The 20,324-nt window shown below is 41.0% G+C and overlaps 1 protein-coding gene across 2 annotated transcripts in view; it reads left to right on the top strand.

The window, feature by feature from the left end:
- Nucleotides 1-20,324, top strand: part of SACS (sacsin molecular chaperone) — a 305,612-nt gene that overhangs the window by 121,283 nt on the left and 164,005 nt on the right. For both annotated transcript variants that reach the window (XM_078657096.1, XM_078657097.1), the window contains exon 2: nt 3,739-3,889. In XM_078657096.1, the coding sequence (XP_078513222.1) occupies nt 3,739-3,889 (151 nt within the window). The remainder of the gene's footprint in view (nt 1-3,738; nt 3,890-20,324) is intronic.

The raw sequence follows: 20,324 nt of genomic DNA, 5'->3' as shown, positions 1-20,324 counted from the left end.
TTCTTGAGGAGGGCATTGATTTCTGCAAGTTTCCAATTCATCCGGGAAAGTGGCAGACAGATTGGAGGTGCTGATGATATGGGTCAGGGTGGTGCTTATTGGTGATGTTTCCAGGTTGTAGATGTGGTGGGGGTGACATGAATGACAATTCCTTCATATAATAGTCCTATAACTGTTTGGCGGGATGTTTTGGATGCCTCAAAGGAAGGGTTTTCACAGTTGCCAAATTAACAGTTTCCACTTTTCAGTATACAGATGTAGCAGACAGTAGATCATTTTAAGCATAAAAAGGGAAGCTTTATTTATTTCTGTATATTTTTCATTAGCTTTACTGGTGCTGCTAGACCAACCCTAAGGATAACAGTGCACAGAGTGCTGTTTAGGTCTCACCTACAGATACCTTCAGCTGTATATTCTTGAAGATGTATTGTGTAAAATACAACATATAATGTTGGCTTTTATTCAGTTTCTTGCTTATGCTTTGAATGGCTTTCTCTTCCCTCTCGTTTCTCTGCTCCTATTGTGTTGGCGTTTTTCCCCCCTTCTTGTATTTGTCCCACTCAAGAAGCATTTCTGTCCTTATTTGTTTTGGTTGGATGGTGTGTACCCTTCCATTGCTGATGCCAGACCTTGTATTCCCTTAGATATGTGGAACTATTTTCTGTCCCTCTCCCCGTTCTCACTTTTTCTTCCCCCACCACCCTCTTTCAATAAAAAAAACTAGCCCCCAGTGACCGTTTGTCCTCTTGCCACTTCATGCTCTGAGTGCCTCCTACCATTGCATTGGCAGACAGGTATCTTAAAATGGTTTTCTATCCATTCCTAGGTTTATACTCCAGTGTGTGTATGTGCACTCATGTGCTGAGGCCACTTTTTAAAGTCTTTTTGTTTTTGTTTTCTTAAAGTATAAAAAAAAAATCAAAATTGTCTGCTGCATGCGTGCACATGTACAGTGGCCATCTTTGAAAGGCTTTATTCAGACAAAAGAAAATTTGCACAAAGTCGGTGGCCATTCACACGCACACTCTTGTGGTGGCTAGCTTTAAATGACGTTTCTTAAAGTATCAGAAGCACCCTTCGAAGATAGGCACTGTGTATGTGTGCAAACACGTGGCAGCCTTGTTTGAAAGGTTCTCTTCAAAGAAAAGAAAATTAATTCAAAGATGGCGGATGGATATGCACAAGCTCTCATGGTGGCCCAGTATAAGTATTAGAAAAGCCATTCAAAGATGGGCTTCCACCAGTGTGCCCACACCACTTCCTTGTTTTGATGGTTTTCTTTAAAGAAGAGAAAATGAATTAAAATGTTGGCACCTCACATGCCCGTACACTGGTGGCAGCCGTCTTTGAATGAATTCTCATTAACTATGAGAAGAAGTATTAAAAAATGGAAACTGTGCAGGCATGCACGGTGGTCATCTTCGAATGGTTTTCTCAAAATGGATTATTGAAAGAAGGCTGCTGTGCTTGCATGTGTATGTGCAGCGGAAACAAGCTGGTAGGTTTATAGGTGAGACCTATTGACTTTGCTAGTGTTTGTTTTTAAGTTCATCTACTGTTTCGGTGGCTTCAAAATATAAATTAAAAAATGGGATAATACTTAACATGTCAAAATCAATGGTGTTTCTTGTGGGAGGCTATACACAAGACATTGACTGGGCTGATGATTGCCGTTGGGGGGTTCAAGCACTTGGGCGTCTTTGTGTCCCCAGATGCGTTGCTGGCATGGTATCATAACCTAGAGCCGATCCTGACCCGCTTGAGGGAGGAGGTGATGGTTTGGTCGGTTCTGCTGTTGTTGTTGACTGGTAGGTCAGCAATTTTTAAAATGGTATAGTTACCTCGTCTGTTATACCAGCTGCAGAACTTTCCATATGACATCCTGCATCCCTGATACCGGAAGCTCAATTCCATTCTCTGCGGCTTCCTCTGGGAGGGTAGTGCTCTGCATATTGCCCTTGGTAAATGCTTCCAGTAGACCTATTGTGGGGGGTATCGCTGTGGCGGATATGGGTCCTATTACTGTGTGTCACACCTGCTGATTATTAATGATTGGTAGTACGTCTCGGGACGACCAGGCCTATGTGTCTGAGAGATGGGCGATGGGGGACAGCCCCTTGATCTCTTATTTGTGTGGCAGGAGTAATGTCAGTGTCCTCCCTTCAGCTACTCAGGTGGTCTTCAATTTGTGAAAATTATCCCTTCATTGGATGAGTTGGTGGGGTACATTGATGGAGTGGACACCGCTCTGGCAGGTCTGCATGCGGATGGCTATGCTGAAGACCTTTAGAAAGTGGGACCTCATTGGGATCTCCAGCCTAGGGGACATCCTGACTGGTATGGTTCTTAAGTCATTCCAGTACATGTAGGTGGAATACCCACTCCACTGTAGTCAATTTCATTGCTATCTTCAGCTCCGCCTTGCGCTGACCCAATATATTTCGGCACTACCTGATCTCCCTGAATTTAACCCACTGGAGGGTAAACTTATTTTAGGCGATCTAGGGAATCACAACATAGCCACAATTTATCAGACCCTTATCTCTAACAGTACAAATACATTTCTCACTCTCAGGGGGGCGTGGGAGGTGGATATTGGGGTCCTGGAGAACGAAGATTGGACTGAGGCTCTGGGGGCGCCTTGGGAAGCCACTATTTCAGCCCACCTCCTTTTAATCCAATTTAAATATACACACCTCATCGCCTAAGGCGTATGGGGTTGATTGCCTCCCAGCTCAGCCTCCATTGCCATATGGAAGATGGAACGTTCCTACATGCAGTGTGGGGTTGCTCTGTGCTGGACCAGTTCTAGTGCTGGGTCACTTCTTGACTCGGTGGGGTCTTGTTCTGGTCAATCCCACTGGACCCAAAACATATCCTCTTTCATGTCACAGATAGTCTGGGTGGGGGTAACAGATGTAAGCTATCGCTCCTGTTTTTGGGACTGACCTTGGCAAAGCTGGACATAGCTAGGGCCTTAGGGCTTTTTGCGGGCCGAAACCCCCCTTCCCTTGCAGCCTGGAAAAAAGGGGATGGATCATTGCATAGGCCTAGAGGTGACAATACACAAGGCGAGGGGATGTCTGTAGAAACATCCAAATATTTGGCAAGGGTGGGTGGATTATTGTACATGTATTGTGTCAGACCTTGTCTGATCCTTGGAATCATTGGTAGACGAGGAGATTTTTTTTATCAAGGGACGGGAGAGAAGTGGGAGGGCGTGGAGCTCATGCTTGAGTTAATGTCGGTGTCATTTATTGCATTAGGGTTGGGGGTGGGATGCACAGGCTATCGCTTTTGTTTATGTGTATTTTGACATTATCAGCCTTCATTTATCTGTCTGCCCACCGGGCTATGATTCTCTGGCAAAAGTCAATAACATTTGTTTTGGAAAAAAATGGAGATAAAAGCATTTCACACGCCATTTCATCATAAGATTAGTTTTACTCACTGATCCACGAGTAAAATACTCTAACAAGCTCCACTTTTAATTTCCAGAATCTAAAGTATTTGAAACAGTGCTTGTGTAAGTGCGTTTCTGTGACAGATTCCACTGAATGAAAGCATACACCGAATAGGCATTTGTGAGCCTCGTTCACTGCCAGCCAACTCTGAATATTCCTAAATGTTGCTTGCATTGTATTTATCTCTCTCTGTCTGCTTTGTGTGACGCAGAGGAAATTCAGTTATATAGGGAGATCTGACCTATGGCTTTCTCTTTTGTTTGTTTCTGCACAGGTTGGCCAGAGTGACAGTCCTTCATGAATATGTTGGTTGCAGGACATATGAGGTGCTTCCTTCTGCATCTGTCGGAGACATCAAGAAGTTAATTTACATTGACACTGATTTTCCGGTGACTGAGCAACAACTGTACCATAACAGGAAAGAGGTGGGTGCTTATCCGAAGCAGAGCTTGTGCATTTATAGGCAGTCTCAATTGACACAATGCATGGATTTGGCAAATAACTACATTTACTACCTGCAGAGCATAGTGCAAGCACATTGGTGGGGAATGGAAAATGTTTGCAGATATTTCTTTGTATGGCCAAATGTGAGCATTATATGTGACATCCTCAATATGTTTATTCTGGGGTAAACATAAGAGTAATACAATTCAGAGTGTAGTGCGACAAATGAACTGTGACAATCGACCCACGACAGCCACAGTGGAATATCATATTACAGTAAGAAACTGTCAGAAAAAAAATAATGACAGCCCACAAACTAAGGTGAAAGAATCTGGTCACCACTGGATGGCCGACTCAATCCCTGTACCAACTCACCTGCTTGTCTCTGGTTCCATTTCTTCTCTTCGCAAATTCTTTTTCAAAACATGTCATTACCTTAATTTTAATTTAGTTTGCCCTACATTTATCATTACGTATCTTCACCTGCATTAGTGCTGCACTTCTCTGAATCGGTACACTTCTCAGCCGAACGTGAAGACAAGAGGAGTTGGTGAATAGGCAGAATGTGCCCATGACTAGACAGTGTAACATGCATCAGGTTTCAAAGAGAGCAATATGTCCATGCCCTCTTACAGCACCATGCATGTATAGGATTGGCAATACCATTCATCAGTGGTCCCAAGCACTATGTGCATCAGTGGCCAAGTTCATAGTTATTTAACTTAGTTTCAGGAATGTTTGTAACATGTTACCTTTTCAGGATAATCTCTGACTATGTAAATTAGGTCCATTGAGTTACATTGTTTACAGATACATTTTATATTGATATTCTGAAAATCTGACACGAATTCTGCTTTTGTGAATCATGTTGAATTCCTCTTCCCAAGAAATTATATGCATTAGTTTCTCCGTGTATTATATATCTGAGTGGCACCAGGCAGTATATGCATCAGTAGGCAATGAATGTGTGTTCATACCACAGGGTAAAACACATTAAAGCCCTCTCTCTTTTATGATCTTTAATATCCCCTCGCAATAATGATCTTTAATGGTCCCACCCAGCAAGAAGCTTTACTGTCCCTGCACAGTAACCAATTTAATGGTCTAGCACAAACAGTAATGCCCTACACAGTAGCATGAAATGAAGGTAAATCATTGTTGGAATTGTAATGAAGGTTTGTGAAAAGATGATGCTATTAAAATCAGTGTGGGGGGGGGGGGGCAGACCAGTGTTTGGGTAGGAGGGTAGTTTTTTGCCACTAAATTCAACTGAGATGAACTTTTCGTAAAAGTATTTGATTAATATATAAAAGATATAGGCATCTTGAGCTCCAGAATATTGGAAAGACATTTTTATTGATTATTCTTCTCAAAACACCAAAGACAGCCAACACGGGTTTTGAAGAATCTCCACTTTATCAGAGCTATATACATTTCTGTCTAACAATTGGTTGATCTGAAATGGTAATGTAATCCAGTAGTATATATTTATATTTGTAATAGTTTTCTGTATTTTATTTTTTACTTCATAAATACAAATCATAAAGTTTGTTATTTGTGAATATACATCTATTTTTTGTCAAAATGTAAAATTCGGTATATATAATGCTAGTTCTCCTACTGCCAAAGTTTTCTATGTTGAAGGAGGCAAAAGTAGAATTACCCTTATGCAGTTGGGATCTACTAATATTAAAGTGTCTGATAAACTTTTTTATTGGTTAAAAAGCTTTGAGGGCAATAAGTTATTAAAATGCTCCTATTTAAATTGATTGAAATTCTCCTATATGTTAACGAAGAAAATAAATAATTATTTTGATTTGGTCAGAATTCCACCTGGTTATACGTTATGCCAAAGTAAGCAATTGATTCTATGGTGTGTTTGTAGAAAGGCACTTGAAGAATTACTGATATATCTACAGCAAATCTTGGTTGCACATACAGTAGTTGTTTTTTAAGAACAAGTGATGTATTTTGTGTCTTTAATGATTTCCTTATCCTTCAGATGCTTAATGTCATCATTAGGTGATACATTGGTTTTAACCCTGGTTGGAAATTGAAGGGTTTTATGAAATTGATAATGGGTATTGATAGAACAGTTTGTTAAACTTGAAAACAAAATATTCTTTAACACGTTCTTTGTTGGACTGTTCTTTGTTTTACTCTATCCCTAAAATGTATTTGCAAACTGTATTATTAAGTACAGGAAGAGAACTGATGTTCAACCTGTTGTCGTTATTGAAGCTAGGAAGAGTCAAGAAATGGCATATATTCTGAGACGGTTTTTGTCAATTACTTATTTTAACGTGGTTTGTGAAAATATTTTTTGTAATGGTGTTTTCTCTATAGCATTGATCTTTTATTTTATGTTTATTGTGCTTTTTGGAAACAACAACATTGATAATATATTGGCATTGTATTCTCAATATACACAGTTTCTGCCTATTTTGAAAAATCTTGCCGGCACAAGTTTACAGCCCATTAAATAACCACTGTCCCGCAGCCATTCAGAACACGCCACTTGAAGAATTCTGATAACGTATGCTCGGAGCATTTGTCTGAGTCACTCTCTCATCAAGCATATACGAAATATATAAAAAGGAAGTGACTTTAATATGGAAACTTGTGAAAATCGCAGAGACAAAGAAGTTGTTTTACTATTGTTCGTGGCACGATCCTTGTGGTTTTACTAGGTTATGACTCATTAGATCTTCATTTTCTGTACCTATTCATGACCTCAGCTGAAAATACAGGATAGTAGCTTTGTAAACTGCAAAGACTGTTAAACTTTTAATTTATTACTAAATTCTCAGCAGTTTAAAGGCTGTGACAAATGCAGTATGCAACCACTCCCCATACAAAGGTCTACACAAAAGTGCATTTCTAAGAAAGGCGAGGATTGCAAAGAATCGCTTTGGTTTATGTAATGACCTTATTCTTGTGACTTGCCTCCGAAAACAGTACACTTCACTTCATCTCCTTACAAAAGTCTAATTCTCTTTGCACGTGCACTGTGTTTTGGATGGTGTTACCAAAATGGGTAGATATAGATACCACAGAAAGCATTATTTACCATACCATTCTGTGTTCTGCACCTGGGAATTAATATGATATCCCCACTCCAGGGTATGAAACTGGGAATGTTGTTTTTTTCCCCACATGATTTCTCCCAGGTTTTTTTTGGGCAAAGATCGTGTAAGGAAAAATCAATGGGCTGCAGTAAATCGACAAATTTATCTTCAGAGAAATATCTTTAGAGGCTGAATACTTTTCAGTTTGAATTTGAGTTGTGTACATTATCTGTTTTATCCAGTCACACACCACTTTGCTAGATTCAGGAATTAATTGGACTTTGGCTGATCTTTGCTTTTTCATACCCTACTTAGCACCACACTCTCCCTACATTTCTACTGCGTCCGTTTACAGACCCTTGGCTAGAATAAAACACTCGGCACGTTGATTGCAATAACCTTCACATTAGCTGCTATTTCCAGTAAAATGCCCCCTTCACTAACAACAGGAATTCTGTATTTTGGGTGCCACCATCTTATGTGTGCTCCCAACAAAGCCTGTTGCCGTTGCCCCCAACACTCTCCTTCTCTTATTATGAGTGTGCTACCTCATTATAAAATAACTGGCAGAGTGAGAGTGAGCTTAGTGTCTTACCAAGCTCCCACAAATCCTACTCCAGTACTACAAAAAGAGAGGGCATGCTACACACCTCCCTGAAGCCGTCTTGGCTCACTTTTAAGTAGTTTGTCTTGTGTTGACACAGCCAAAACATAGCTCCATAAGCACTGCTGTGGATTCACAAATTTGCAAGCTCATTTGTAGTACAATTAGAAGTTGGCTTTTTTACTTGACACACATATTGGCCACTCATTTTCATCTTCCAGACCTCTTTAAAGAAATACTGACCAGTTTAAGGAAAATCAGGAGACAAGAGCAATCAGACTGTTACTCCAGTGCCTCTCTTTCTTTATACCAATGATAGGGACCATTGAGAAGCTTAATTATTACTTTCTGATTAGTTTATGTACATTTGTGTGCACATAGAATGAAGACAAGCATAGAATAAGTTCACATTTAAACATTCTTTTTATGCATGAAAATACAACATACAGAAAACAGATTTTTTTTTCTCGGGTGCATATATTACCAATATCTCTACTGATGTCTTTATGAAATACGAGAAAAGCATACAGAAAAATGCTGACTTATGACTACAGCTTCATTTTGTTGGGTGAAATACCTGATTCATAACCACGTGGAGGTCCTTCTTTTATGAATTCATTGGTCTTATAAAGATTTGACTGTTCTTATTGTAACCTAAACCCACTATTGAAAAGAGTTGAGACAAACAAATAAATGTTAGTGTGTGCCCAAAATTGCGTGAAAGTTGATCTCACTGACAGATAGAAAGAGATATCCTAGTCTAGGTTTTGTGAGTCTTGGATAATACTACAAGACCTTTATCCTGTCTGTGGAGGTTTGTTGTTCATTTAAACTCTATTTCTAGTTTAAGAAATCCATATACACGCTTGTATACAAAAGATACAAATGTCTCTTGGAGTACATGAATTCGAAAAACTCAGAAAAATAGTTTACTTTAAAGCAAATAGTCATACAAAACGGATTCCTTAAAAATCATCACTTGATTAATATTAAAGCATATTTGCTCCAAGGTAGATTTTTGCCTAGGCACACACTGCTTCTAAGTGTTTTTCACCATTACACAATCCTCAAATTTATACATGGATTTAAATTAACATAAACATCAAAAATAAGAAACACGTGTAAGAAAAAAACTAAAATAAGCAGTTCTCTAAGTACATCTGTAGAGTTACTCTGTTGCTCAGCAGTACTCGTTACATACACTACATTTGTTAACTAAGTGCTCCACCAATCACATTGTATAATTTATCATCATAGTCTTTGGCCATGCCAGTGGCTGAGGATGTTCATGGTGTTGTGAAATATTTCTAGTCATGTTCTCTGGAAAACATGTTAATTACTTTGGCTAAAGTCAATGGAATTTGTTTTTATACTCAGTTAGTAAGCATTGCCATATTATTCGCTGTGACTGCTGGAAAAAATATATAAAAGTATCCTAAAAGCTTCTATTCTGGCTGATAGCTAATTTTCTCTAGCAGAAACCCTTGTTTTAACATTTTTTATTTAGTGCAACTCACTCTTTACTTTGAGACCCCTTTCTGGGCCCTCTACTGGGTTTGATCAGGATCTTGTAATTTACATTGCTCTTCATGGCCCACATTTCCCAATTTGATACTGTTATGGGACTAATTTTTTGGCTTCTGTGGACCCTCACGGAATCATTACTGGACCTTGGGGACCCCCACTTCATCATTATTGGATGCTGGGGACACCCGGCCTTAGCATTGTCTATGATTTGAACAAAATCAAGTATACACCAAACAGATCTTAAAATATTGTAATTCTTTGTTTATTCACAATCAAGTATAGAAAACGTTTTCATATTTTCAATTTTATTTGTGTATACTTTAATCATTTTAATGTATTCATTTTAATAATATTTAATTTTGTAACAAAGTTGCGGGCCTCCTGAGTAGACCTCCCAGTCCCCTAGAAGTCTTTGGACAACAGGTTAAGAACCACTGGGCTAGAGGATTCTACACTCCTAGAAGAGGCATCTTTCCTTTTTAGCGACTGCAGACCTTACTCAGAAAATTGACCAAGCCACGCATATATGCAGTCACTCACTTGATACATAGTTTGTCTCGCAATTTCTTTTTCAGATCAATCAGCCTCTTTCTATAGAATGGTCAAACCATTATGTTATTTCATTTTCCATTCTCCCTATTCTCCTGCATTCTACCACTTCGGTATCCGCAATCTGTTAGCCTGTTACACTTTCTAGATATGGGTCCAAGATTACCAAAGAACATCTATGGTCCGTCCTATTCCCCTCGGCTGCCTCTTTCTCTTTCACTTAAGATGCTTTGAATGTCATTGAGACAAGCTCAGAAAGATATAATTCTTGGGTCACATCTCCTTTAAGTTCATTTTCACCAATAAGGGAACTTCGGTCTCAGCATTTTTTTCCATCAGTCCTCTAGTTTTTAGAGGAATTACTTAATTTAAAGTGCAACTGTAAACTCCTTGAACGGTCATGTGGTGGCATTTCAGCCCTGAGACCAAGATAACTCATATTGCAGCTATTACATTAAAAAAAAATTATTAACTACAAATTGCTTTTTTCTCCCTTCATATTGAAACCTCAAAGAATTCCACCGGTGCATTGTTTACTATTGTCCTAAATCTATTTAACATGGCCCATCTTAACACTAGTTATTACCCCTTCACAGACATTAGGCGACCACCTACTGCTGTTGAAAGACAAGGGAGGCACAGGGGTATGCATAGCAGGTAGGGGGGTAAAGCAGTCAGCAGGTGGTATGAGTGGGGTGGTATGGCATGTGAAGTATGTGGTAAAGGAGGTTGTAGTGGACACACTAGAGTGAAAGTGATGGCAGGTCCTCAAAAAAGACAACACATCTTCACGCATTTCTTTATCAACTTTGTTATTCCCTAGATATATTAATGCCAAATAATTATTGCCCAAAGTCACTATCGCATAATAACTAATATAGTAATATAGTGGATCGCTAAGGTGCAGGGAAGTGGCTCCTCCACTCAAAGGGAGAAGTTGCTGGGTCGATGAAGTGCTGGGGGGACCTCCAAGGATTTTGAGAGACTGTTCTGCTTCTAGTCGAGTTAGTGATTGACGGGAGAGTAGCAGCCAGGCAGGAGTTTGCCCCAAGTTTGGTGCTGGTCCACAGTTCTCATGACTTCGGCTCTTCTTTATCCTTCTTCTTTCAGAGAGATGAATCTGAGTTCCTGGTGTCAGGGGGCCACCTAAATACTACATTTATGGGTGTTAAGGGGAGTAAACGTTGGTAGCCAATGGGTTACCTACCCCTGGGGTCACTACACCCACTATATGGCCACTTCCTGTGGGGAGTGGGCACAAACCTGTCCCAGAGTTCCCAATTCCACCAAAAACAAGATGGTGGAACCCTTTCTTCGTGGAGCACATCAGGTAGCCCACCTTAGTGGTGTGATTAGCCTGGAGGTGCAACATGCCTACTTGCATAGCTAAATTCCTGCCTGTCCTAGTCCCAAATGGGCCTCAGGGTGGGGGGTGGCATTCTCTAGGTCTGGAGGAAGCCGGGGTCGCATATCAAAGGCGTCAGAGTCTTTGAAGCCTTTGGCTTTGGTATGCAGATTCAATAGCTATCCTGCTGGAGGAGGTGATAATGCCTTCTCCAGAGCAGGCATTGTTTCCTGACCTCAGAGAGCACTTCAGAGAGCACTGGCTTTCACCTATAGGGGGTCAGAAACTGGTCTGTGGTGGTAGGCTGGATAAGACCAGTCAGCCAGCACACTAAAAGACTAGTAGGGTTCGGGGGCACCCCATAGGTGCTCGCTGGGTGTCTGTTATAATAAATCCAATACTGGAATCAATATGAATTTAATAAGACAAGGCGTTTGATACCAAGTACCATAGGTTTCAGTGAAGCCATTATGAAGCTGGGTATCTTGTAATGACCAGTGCCCAGTACATACCTTAAGATGGCTTCCCTGTTCACTTGCAATATCTAGTAATAGAACTAAACATCAGAGGGGCAGTCCTCACATAAAATATAACTGCTGTAGTGGTGACGTACGTATATTATATGTTCTGCCTTTGGCATGGCACCCAGTGAGTGTGCTATGTCTTGTTTTCACACATGATTTGCATCATGTCACGCAGCCTGAAATGTCAGTCTGCATGCAATTTGTATGTATGTCCCTTAGAGTGGCATAATACATGCTGCGACCCTTCGGGGCCCTTTAATAACCATGCCCTTGGTACCAAGGGTACTATTTACTAGGGACTTACAGGGTTTCTAAAGTGTGTGCCAATTGTAATACAATTAGACCATTTTACCTTATTTTTAGGGAAAGAGCACTGGCACCTGGTTAGCAGGGAACCAGTGTACATCATTCGAAAAACATCACTACCAGTAGCAAAAAGTGTGAGTGACCATGTCAAAAAGGACACTTTCTACTTCTCTTGGTTGTCTGCTAGTGGTAATAGCCATGCATTACTTCAGTCTCTCCCTAGTTGCATGCATCCTACCCCTGATGCCACTGGGAGAGTGTTAGACCCGTGGACAGACTTGATCCTGGAGATATGTATATTCCACCAAGAGTAACAGTTACATCTTTCCCAGTTGTAATATTAGGGGGTTAGGCTCTCCAATGAAACACTATTTTATACAATCCATTCTTAAGCATAAAAAAGTACATAAAGCCTGTTAATAAGAGCCCCACATGACACAAACAGAACTGGCTAAGTGAGAGAAAAGATGGAGGGGCAATTAGGAGGCATCACATATTCCGCCTTCTCTAGAGATATTTGATCTGGGTAGCCCCAGGAGTTCTCTACACAACTCATACAACTGTGGGTGTGAGGGGATGTTCACAATAATTGAAGGCTTCCTAGATGGCAACCCACTCACTATTTCCAGCATTAATGCGCCCAATGTATGTCCACTGCAATTTCTCGAAACCCTGGTGCCATATCTAACATGGGTATTGGAGACTCCCAGCTTCTGGGCAAGAGATTATATAATTTGGTCTCAGACAGTGACCAAGACTGCTTGCTTCTGTCTCTTCAGACTACCCCCTGTAAAATGCTGGTTTGAGGGTTCTAGCACTGGGCCGGCCACTTGGGTTTGTTGGACTTATGACGGGAACACCATCCACAGGGTCAGGAGTACTCATGTTATCCAACTGTCCATGGTATCTATGGAGACTAGATATGTTTATGGGGTCTGTGGATCTGATATATAGGACGCATTATTCAGAGTATGTATGCCATACCGCCTCGGACCATAATCTTCCGATGCTGATACTGCATTATGGTAAGTTGGCACCCGCCAGTTCGATGAGGAGGCTCCAGTCAGATGCACTCATTGATCCCCTTTTTGAACAATGATTGATGAGACTATAGACCTCTATTTTAGTAAAAATGAAAAGAAGGCCTTCCATCCTAATGTGGAATGGGATGCCTATAAAGTTGTTATGTGTGGAACTTGTATCAAAACCTGTTATGGAATGAAGTCAATACTGATCTGTGAGATTACTGACGCAGGGTGACCGCTCCACACTCTAGAGACCAATGCGGTTGTGAACGACTTAGATAGACCGACACTTCTAGGGGCAACTAGGATATATCACACTCCTCTTGAATGTCTGAGATGCCTGAACTATAAAGAATATTTATTATGTCCGCATGGGGGGTAGGTGACAGGGCAGGATGAATCTCGACTTGGCTAGTGAGATCAGAGATTCCACACAAGCCAATCTGTCCTATTAGGTTGGTTGCCGGATGGCTGGTGTCCTCTCAAACAGATATCAACAACGTATCATCTGATTACTATAAGACGTTTTATGGGGTTGCTGGTGTACCTCAGCCTGCACATCTCAGTGCTTGTTTTAATTTCATGCATACGCAGTTCCATGCCCTCAAGCAACAGCTTTTACTTAACTCAGGTCCTGACTTTATAGGGGTTTAAAGCTATTATTGACCAACTGGCTAGTGGGAAGACACCGAGAGCAGATGGGCTGCCCCCGGAGTTCTGTACTACTTGCAAAACTCAGCTTTCATTGAGGCTCCATGCTATGTACACCGAGGCCTATCTAAAGGGAGTGCTACCAGACACAACTAGGAAAACTATATTTACTGAGCTGTCTAAACAAGGCAGTGACCCCATTGTGTTTAAATTGTATAGACCTCTCTCGTTGTTTAACACAGAATGAAAGTTCTGGACCAAATTATAGCAAATCGACTACTTCCATATCTGCCAGCTTTGATCCATTCGGCGCAGTGCAGTTTTGCATCCAGGAGAAACACACATATTAATATACATAGTCTGTTACATATTATGGACTGGTCCTGCACAGCACCAAATTATCCCGCCGTGGCCTCCTTAGCTATTGAGAAGGGATCCAATACACTTTTGTGGCCTTTTCTATTTTGGTTGGTGTCTAAGTTAGGAGTGAGGGGGAGCATCCAGAAGTGAATACATTTGTATGCAGTGCCTCTGGCCAGAGCCCATACAGGCAGGGTCTTGTTTGAGAAACTAAAGATCCGTAGGGGAACAAGATGGGTGTCCCCTTTCTCCTATCTTATTTGACCTAGCAAAGGAATTGCTGGCTTTTTTTTTATGAGAGCTCGAGGTAGAAAGTAGAGCGTAGACATATGTGGCAGAACTCAAATAGCGTCCTGGTATGCAAACACTGCATTCCAATTTCTTAGGGACCTGGAAATGAGTCTCCTCCATGTAATATGCCTGTTGGCAGAGTTTGGGGACATGTCTGGTTCATTAGTTAATTAGGATGAATCATGTTTATTTACCCTACGGGGACCTGGCCCCACTGACAAATTTGTACCATACAATGCTTTGAATAGTGTAATTAGAGATACATGGGAGTGGGGTTAGGGGGCATGGCTGACAAAATTTGATGTGCAGTACACCTTACTAATCCATGGCACGCAGCGTAAAGATGTGATGATGAGCTTTAGCTCCCACATTCTATGTGTCTACAACTGCCCTTAAAGTAACTTGGGAACTTGGGAACAGAAACTAGTGGAGGAGTTTTCCGATAAGTAATGGACACCAAACAAGTAAACAGAAATCCATGCTTTAAATTCACCCGATTTAATTATTTACACAGTACCTAACTCTCCAGAGCTCGCCTACCGAAAATGTATCCGGGGCACTAGCGACATGCGCTAGATACAGAACAGACCCTTCCAGTTTCTTTCATATGCTATGAGAATACCCTCTTATTCATCCGTTCTGGACCCTACTTACATCTTTTTTGTGAGAAGTGACCAGCGAGAGCCTGGGCACCACTATGGTAACTTGCCTATTGGGCAGATAGACCTAAATGTTGCAAAATATATAGATTTGCGTTGCTTCTTGGTAATCGTAGTATTGTCAAGCAGTGGAAGGTGTCGGGCTCCTGCCATCACCAAATGGCTACAAGAACTGCAACAAGCATTTGCAGTGCGATAGGTCTTGCTTTTTTTTGAGTTTGAGCTATTGGCATTCTAAATAACAATGTCTTTTTCCCATGTGTTTTTGTTTGGAGTTGGAGTGGATGTATATGGTGTGGAGTGGAACTATGTGACTTGGATTGGAATTGTTAGTTGTGGAATTGTGTGGTGTGGATTTGTGTCATGGAATTCGGTGGCATGGTGTGCAGTGGAAATATGTGGATAGTAATTATGTGATATTGAGTGTACTGGAATTATGTGGAGAGGAATTGTGTGTCATAGAGTGTAATTATGATGAATGGTATTTTGTGTTGTGGGTGGCATGTAGTGGCATTTAATTATGTGGTGTGTTGTTGAATTTTGTGGCATGATAAGGAATTCTGTGGTTTGGATTGGATGTGTGTGGTGTGTTGTGTAATTGTTGCGTTACAATATGTGGTTTGCTGTCGAATTATGTGCTGTGAAATGGAAATGTGTAGAGTTGAATTGTGTGGCCTGGAAATGTGTGTAGTTGACTGAAATTATGCTGATTGGATTTATGTGGTGTGGAGTGTATTTCTATGGATTGTGTTACCAAGTTTAAAAATAGTGAAACATAATTACAAAGAAAGGTGGCCTTTTATTGCGCTCAAATTTACAAAACCTTATAATATGGAAAGACTTGTCCAAATATTAAAATGAAACCATGCAGAGTCAACGAGGAGAGAGAAAAAAAGAAGGAAGGGTAGGTCTGAAGGAAGGCTACAGGGACAAATGGTGGTCTAGGTTTATAGACACATTGTTTGTCATATTGATAGGGTCATAAGACAGTGCTAGAACATTTTTCACAAAACTTTCGGAGATTTGAGATTTTGAACAAACGAACAGTTACATTTTTATTTATATAGATATATAATTGTGGCACGGACCACAATTAGGTGCAGGTAAGATGTTTTTCCCGGAGGGCCTTGATCACATGACGCGCATCACAGTTCGTGGTTTGCCTTTTAAACCATTTTTTAAAGTTTCCTTAAAGTGACATGTGCAACATTTCGTAAGGTAACCATAAACATAGAAAAAATACTCTCTGTTTACGTAAATAGGTTTATGGTTAAAAATAGCATCCAGGTATAAATACCTAAAAATCCTCTTGGGATTTTCCCATTGTAAGTCCATAAACCATAGAAATTGTATAAAATGTTGTAGCAATTGAAACTTTACAATATTCAAAATTCCATTGCTTTACTGTCTGTACCTATCCCAACTGCCTGGGTGGTGTTGTTGCCACTTTTTGCCTCAAGTCACCTGGATTCTCTCTGTCTAATACATACATTCTATGACTGGATATTGGCCTTAATGGGGATGCTAAATCCATTGGTAAAGTACAGTCAGATCTAAAGTGCTGATGCATATACAATTCATCAAATGTAAACATCGGAAATGTAAACCTTACGACAGTAAAACCACAAGTGATAGTGCATGCTAAATTACTAAAAAGTGCTATGTGCAAGTTTCACCGCAGTGTAAAAAGCTAAAAGTCAGTTAAAGACTGTGTAAGTAATAAAAGGGGGCCTTATGCGGTTTCAGTTTGACCCTTGTGGTCTGAAGCTGGGGGACTGCTGTTGTTTTCATGCCATTTGTATGTACAATGTCTACCCCTAAATCCCATCTAGAGGCATGTGTACAATTCTTCTGTGGTGTTAAGACCCCCCAGCTGCTTTGAATCAAGATCAATAATGTAGTGTGTTTCTAATCTCCTAAGGACTTTCTCCCTGTTCCCTCCTCTTTTGTTTCGTGGAACGGCATTGATTAGAAAGTATTTTAAATCTTTTGGGTCAGCACTGTGGGCTTCACGAAAATGGCAAGCCACAGGGTAGGATTGATCTTGATTTTTGATTGCCCTAATGTGCTGGAGTATCCTCTTCTGCCCCTGAAGTATAGTACTTCCTATGTATCGTAGGCCGCAAGGGAACTCCAGCACATAAACAGCGTAGTCTGATTTGCAGGTCAGGGCTTTGTTGATGGGTCATTCTTGGTCCCCAAAGGGTGTCTTGTAGGTTTTATTGATACCAAATTGGCATGCCTTACATAGCTTGCATTTGTAAAATAAATCCTTTTCTCTGGGATAGCCATGTGCTCTTTTTCTGACTTCCGGGTTCATTCTGGACCAAAGTGTCTTTCATAGAGGGTGCCTTGCAGTACGTTATGGCCACTCTGTTTGGTAACAGATGGCCATAACCGGGCCACTAAGGGCCAAAGGCCTTTTTTTCTGATTATTGTTTTTAATGGCCCTTTCCTGTTTGTTATACCCCAGGATGATTCTAAAGGTTTCAGCTCCTTCCTCCTGAGTTTTGCTGACTATACATGGAGTTTTACTCAGAAGGGCTTCTCTCTTGATTGCATTGCTTTTTGTAATGGCTGCATTGATATTTTTTATGACATATTCTCTCGCTAAAAACCTGTTTTTACTGGCTAATTGTGCTACCTTCAAATCATCCTCACAACTGCATATGCGTTTGAGCCGGATCATCTCCCCATATGGAATACTCTGGATTAAATGTTGGGAGTGGAAGCTCCTGGCATGCAACACTGAGTTGCCTGCAGTTTGTTTGCGGTGCAGTTTTGTTTCCAGCTTGCCCTCTCTGATATATACCTGTACATCAAGGAAATTGACATTATCTGAGCTCAAAGTAGCTGTAAAATTAAGATTGAGGCTGCTGATGTTGAGACCTTCTATAAACTTTTCTGCGTCTGACCTTGTTCCCTTCGAGATTATATTAAGGTCATCTATAAATCTTAACCAAAGTTTAATGTTATTTTAACATATGCCTCATATTCTTTATGTAGGACCAGCTCCTCCCACTATCCCATGTGCAAACAGGCATAACTGGGGGAGAAGCTGGCCCCAATAGCTACACCCCGTTGTTGCTGGTAGAGTGCATTCTGAAACATGAAAATGTTATTGCAAAGACAAAACTCAACAATATTGATTAGCATTTTGCTATGTTGTATACATTCAGGCGGTCTCCTACCTAGGAAGAATTGCAGCTCCCTCAGACCATTTTGATGATTGACATACGTGTATAACGAGGTTACGTCTAAGGTGATTAATATAAAATCATCATGCCACTCAAAGTTCTGTATTTTTGACAAAAGGTCCCCCGTGTCCCTGATGTAGGAGGGGAACTGCTGCATATGTCCCTGCAAAAAATAGTCAACATACTGGGATGATCTTTCCAGCAGACTATTGCGGGCCGATATTATTGGTCACCTACGTGGCTTTTGTTTTTTTTAATGTATTTTTGGGATAAAATATAGAATTGGTGTCACTGGACTGTCATTACGCAAGAATTTGTATTCCTGCAGAGTCAGCATCCCTGCATTTTTCCATGCCACTAATTTCATGTGGTAGGTATTATACATGGTATTGAGGGATAATGTGTCACTTTTGCGGTAACAGTCTCTATCTGTTAGCTGACTCATAGCTTCCTCAATGTAGTCCGCTTTACTTCATAAAACCAAATTCCCCCCTTTGTCTGAGTTGCGTATGACCACCTCTATGTTGATCTTTAATTTAGTCATTAACATACGGTACTGGAGTTCTTGTTTGTTAGTTTTACGTCTTGTAATTCTTTGCACTTTATGGTTCAGTTGTTTAATACCAGTCACTGTTTGCTCATGGAAGATGTCAATTGCGCCCCTCGGTGTAATAGGGTTGAAGGTGGAGCAGGGCCTCAAAGGTGTTGTTTCAATGTTTCGATCGGTCTTTTTACTCCGGGGTTCAATTTCCTCATTGTTTTGTGTTGGAATAATGTTTAAACGTATTAAGTCCTGCATATCACGTAGGATTGACATGTCTGATGCCGTGAGGTTGAACGTGGGGCTATAGATGCATGTTGGTCAAACCGAATATCTGCCAAAGTGTCCATAGGTTTATTCTGCTGCAGAAAATATTTTTTCAATTTTGTCTGCGCACACTCTTAAAAATGTCCATTCTAGGAGGGAATGCATAATTGAACGTGCTCTCTGGACATTATGACAGTCCGAGAAACAGTTGCTCTTCTGCCTTGTTCAAGTCAACTTTGGCCAGGTTGTTTATGGTTTGACTATTTGTGGGTTCACAATTTACTAGCGTCTCCAATTTCGCCGTGTTTTCTGTGCTCAATTTTTGGGCTCTTCATCGATTGGCCTTTCGCCTCTCACGGCACCTTGTGGTTCTGTTCTCCCTTGCCTGTTTGTTTGGTTTTTGGTCTGGGGCGTAAGCTCTATTTGCTCTCCAGACATATAAAATCCACCTCTTCAGTTAACAAAATCTTTGCTGGTATTTGTTTGGTCCACACACTGTGGGGGTCCAATTCAGTCTCGCCCTCTAGTGCCGAACTGAGATCTGAATTTGATGTCATCTCTGGTCGTGTCCTCCCCTTTGCAGAATTTGTTTCGTAGCTTGTGTTCCGCTATATTTGGATACCTTCAGCGAATCATATTTTCTGGCGAAAGTAAAAATGCGCCCACGTTCATAGTCTGTTCGGTCTCTGTGGAACTTGAAAGTTTTTCTTTCACTGATTTTTTCCTCCTCCTTCCTGAATCTTTTAATCATTTCTACCTTTAGTTTAAGCAGTTCATCATTTTACCCTATTCCGCTCAGTTTTTCATGAATTACCTTTATTTCCTCCTGTATTTTGATGCGGTCTTTTTCGGCATATCTGACCAGAATGGTGACCAGTTTTCTGGACGACTCTAAATTTGTCTTCGCCCATTCCTTCATCATTTCTTGATCCGGGTTCTCGGAACTGAGGGCTATTAATATTCGTAATCCCCGTGGGATCCGCCCCACATCCAAGTAGCGTTGTAGGGATTTAGCCTCCCACCATTTGCTTTGCTCAGTTTTTATTAATTTCTCCAATTGTTTTACTTGTCTTTCAGGCTGGTATTTCGTAGCCCTGATGATGCATTCTGGGAGATTGAGTTTGGTTTGGGTGCTTTTGCATCGTCAAACATCTTGCCCGCTGCCGCCTCCCGATCCCTCAGCGCGTAAGCTTGTGTTTGTTGAAGCGGTTGTGTTTTTTTGCAATTTGCTGGATATCACGGATGAAGCCTGCCGTATGCTGCCCCTTCCTTGTGTAACCCACGAACACCTCTTTACCCAGCTAGGCGTAATTCTGTGGCCATCCCCTCACCACTCGCAGTTAAGCTCCCTCTTTGTCCTCTGACCCGCGTTCGCCTACTTTGAGATGGATGTGGGGTGCAGTTGCTGTTATACTTGTCGCTGGGGGGCTCTGCTGCAGTAATCCTCCCAGATTCTTTGGTAATGCCTGTTTCCAAGCTGTGCCTCCAGTGAAAACAACTGA

Source organism: Lissotriton helveticus, chromosome 8, assembly GCF_964261635.1.
Source record: "Lissotriton helveticus chromosome 8, aLisHel1.1, whole genome shotgun sequence".
In the NCBI taxonomy this organism is placed as follows: Eukaryota; Metazoa; Chordata; class Amphibia; order Caudata; family Salamandridae; genus Lissotriton; species Lissotriton helveticus.
The sequence above is the reverse complement of the archived record's forward strand: the minus strand, read 5'-3'. Positions and strand labels throughout refer to the sequence as shown.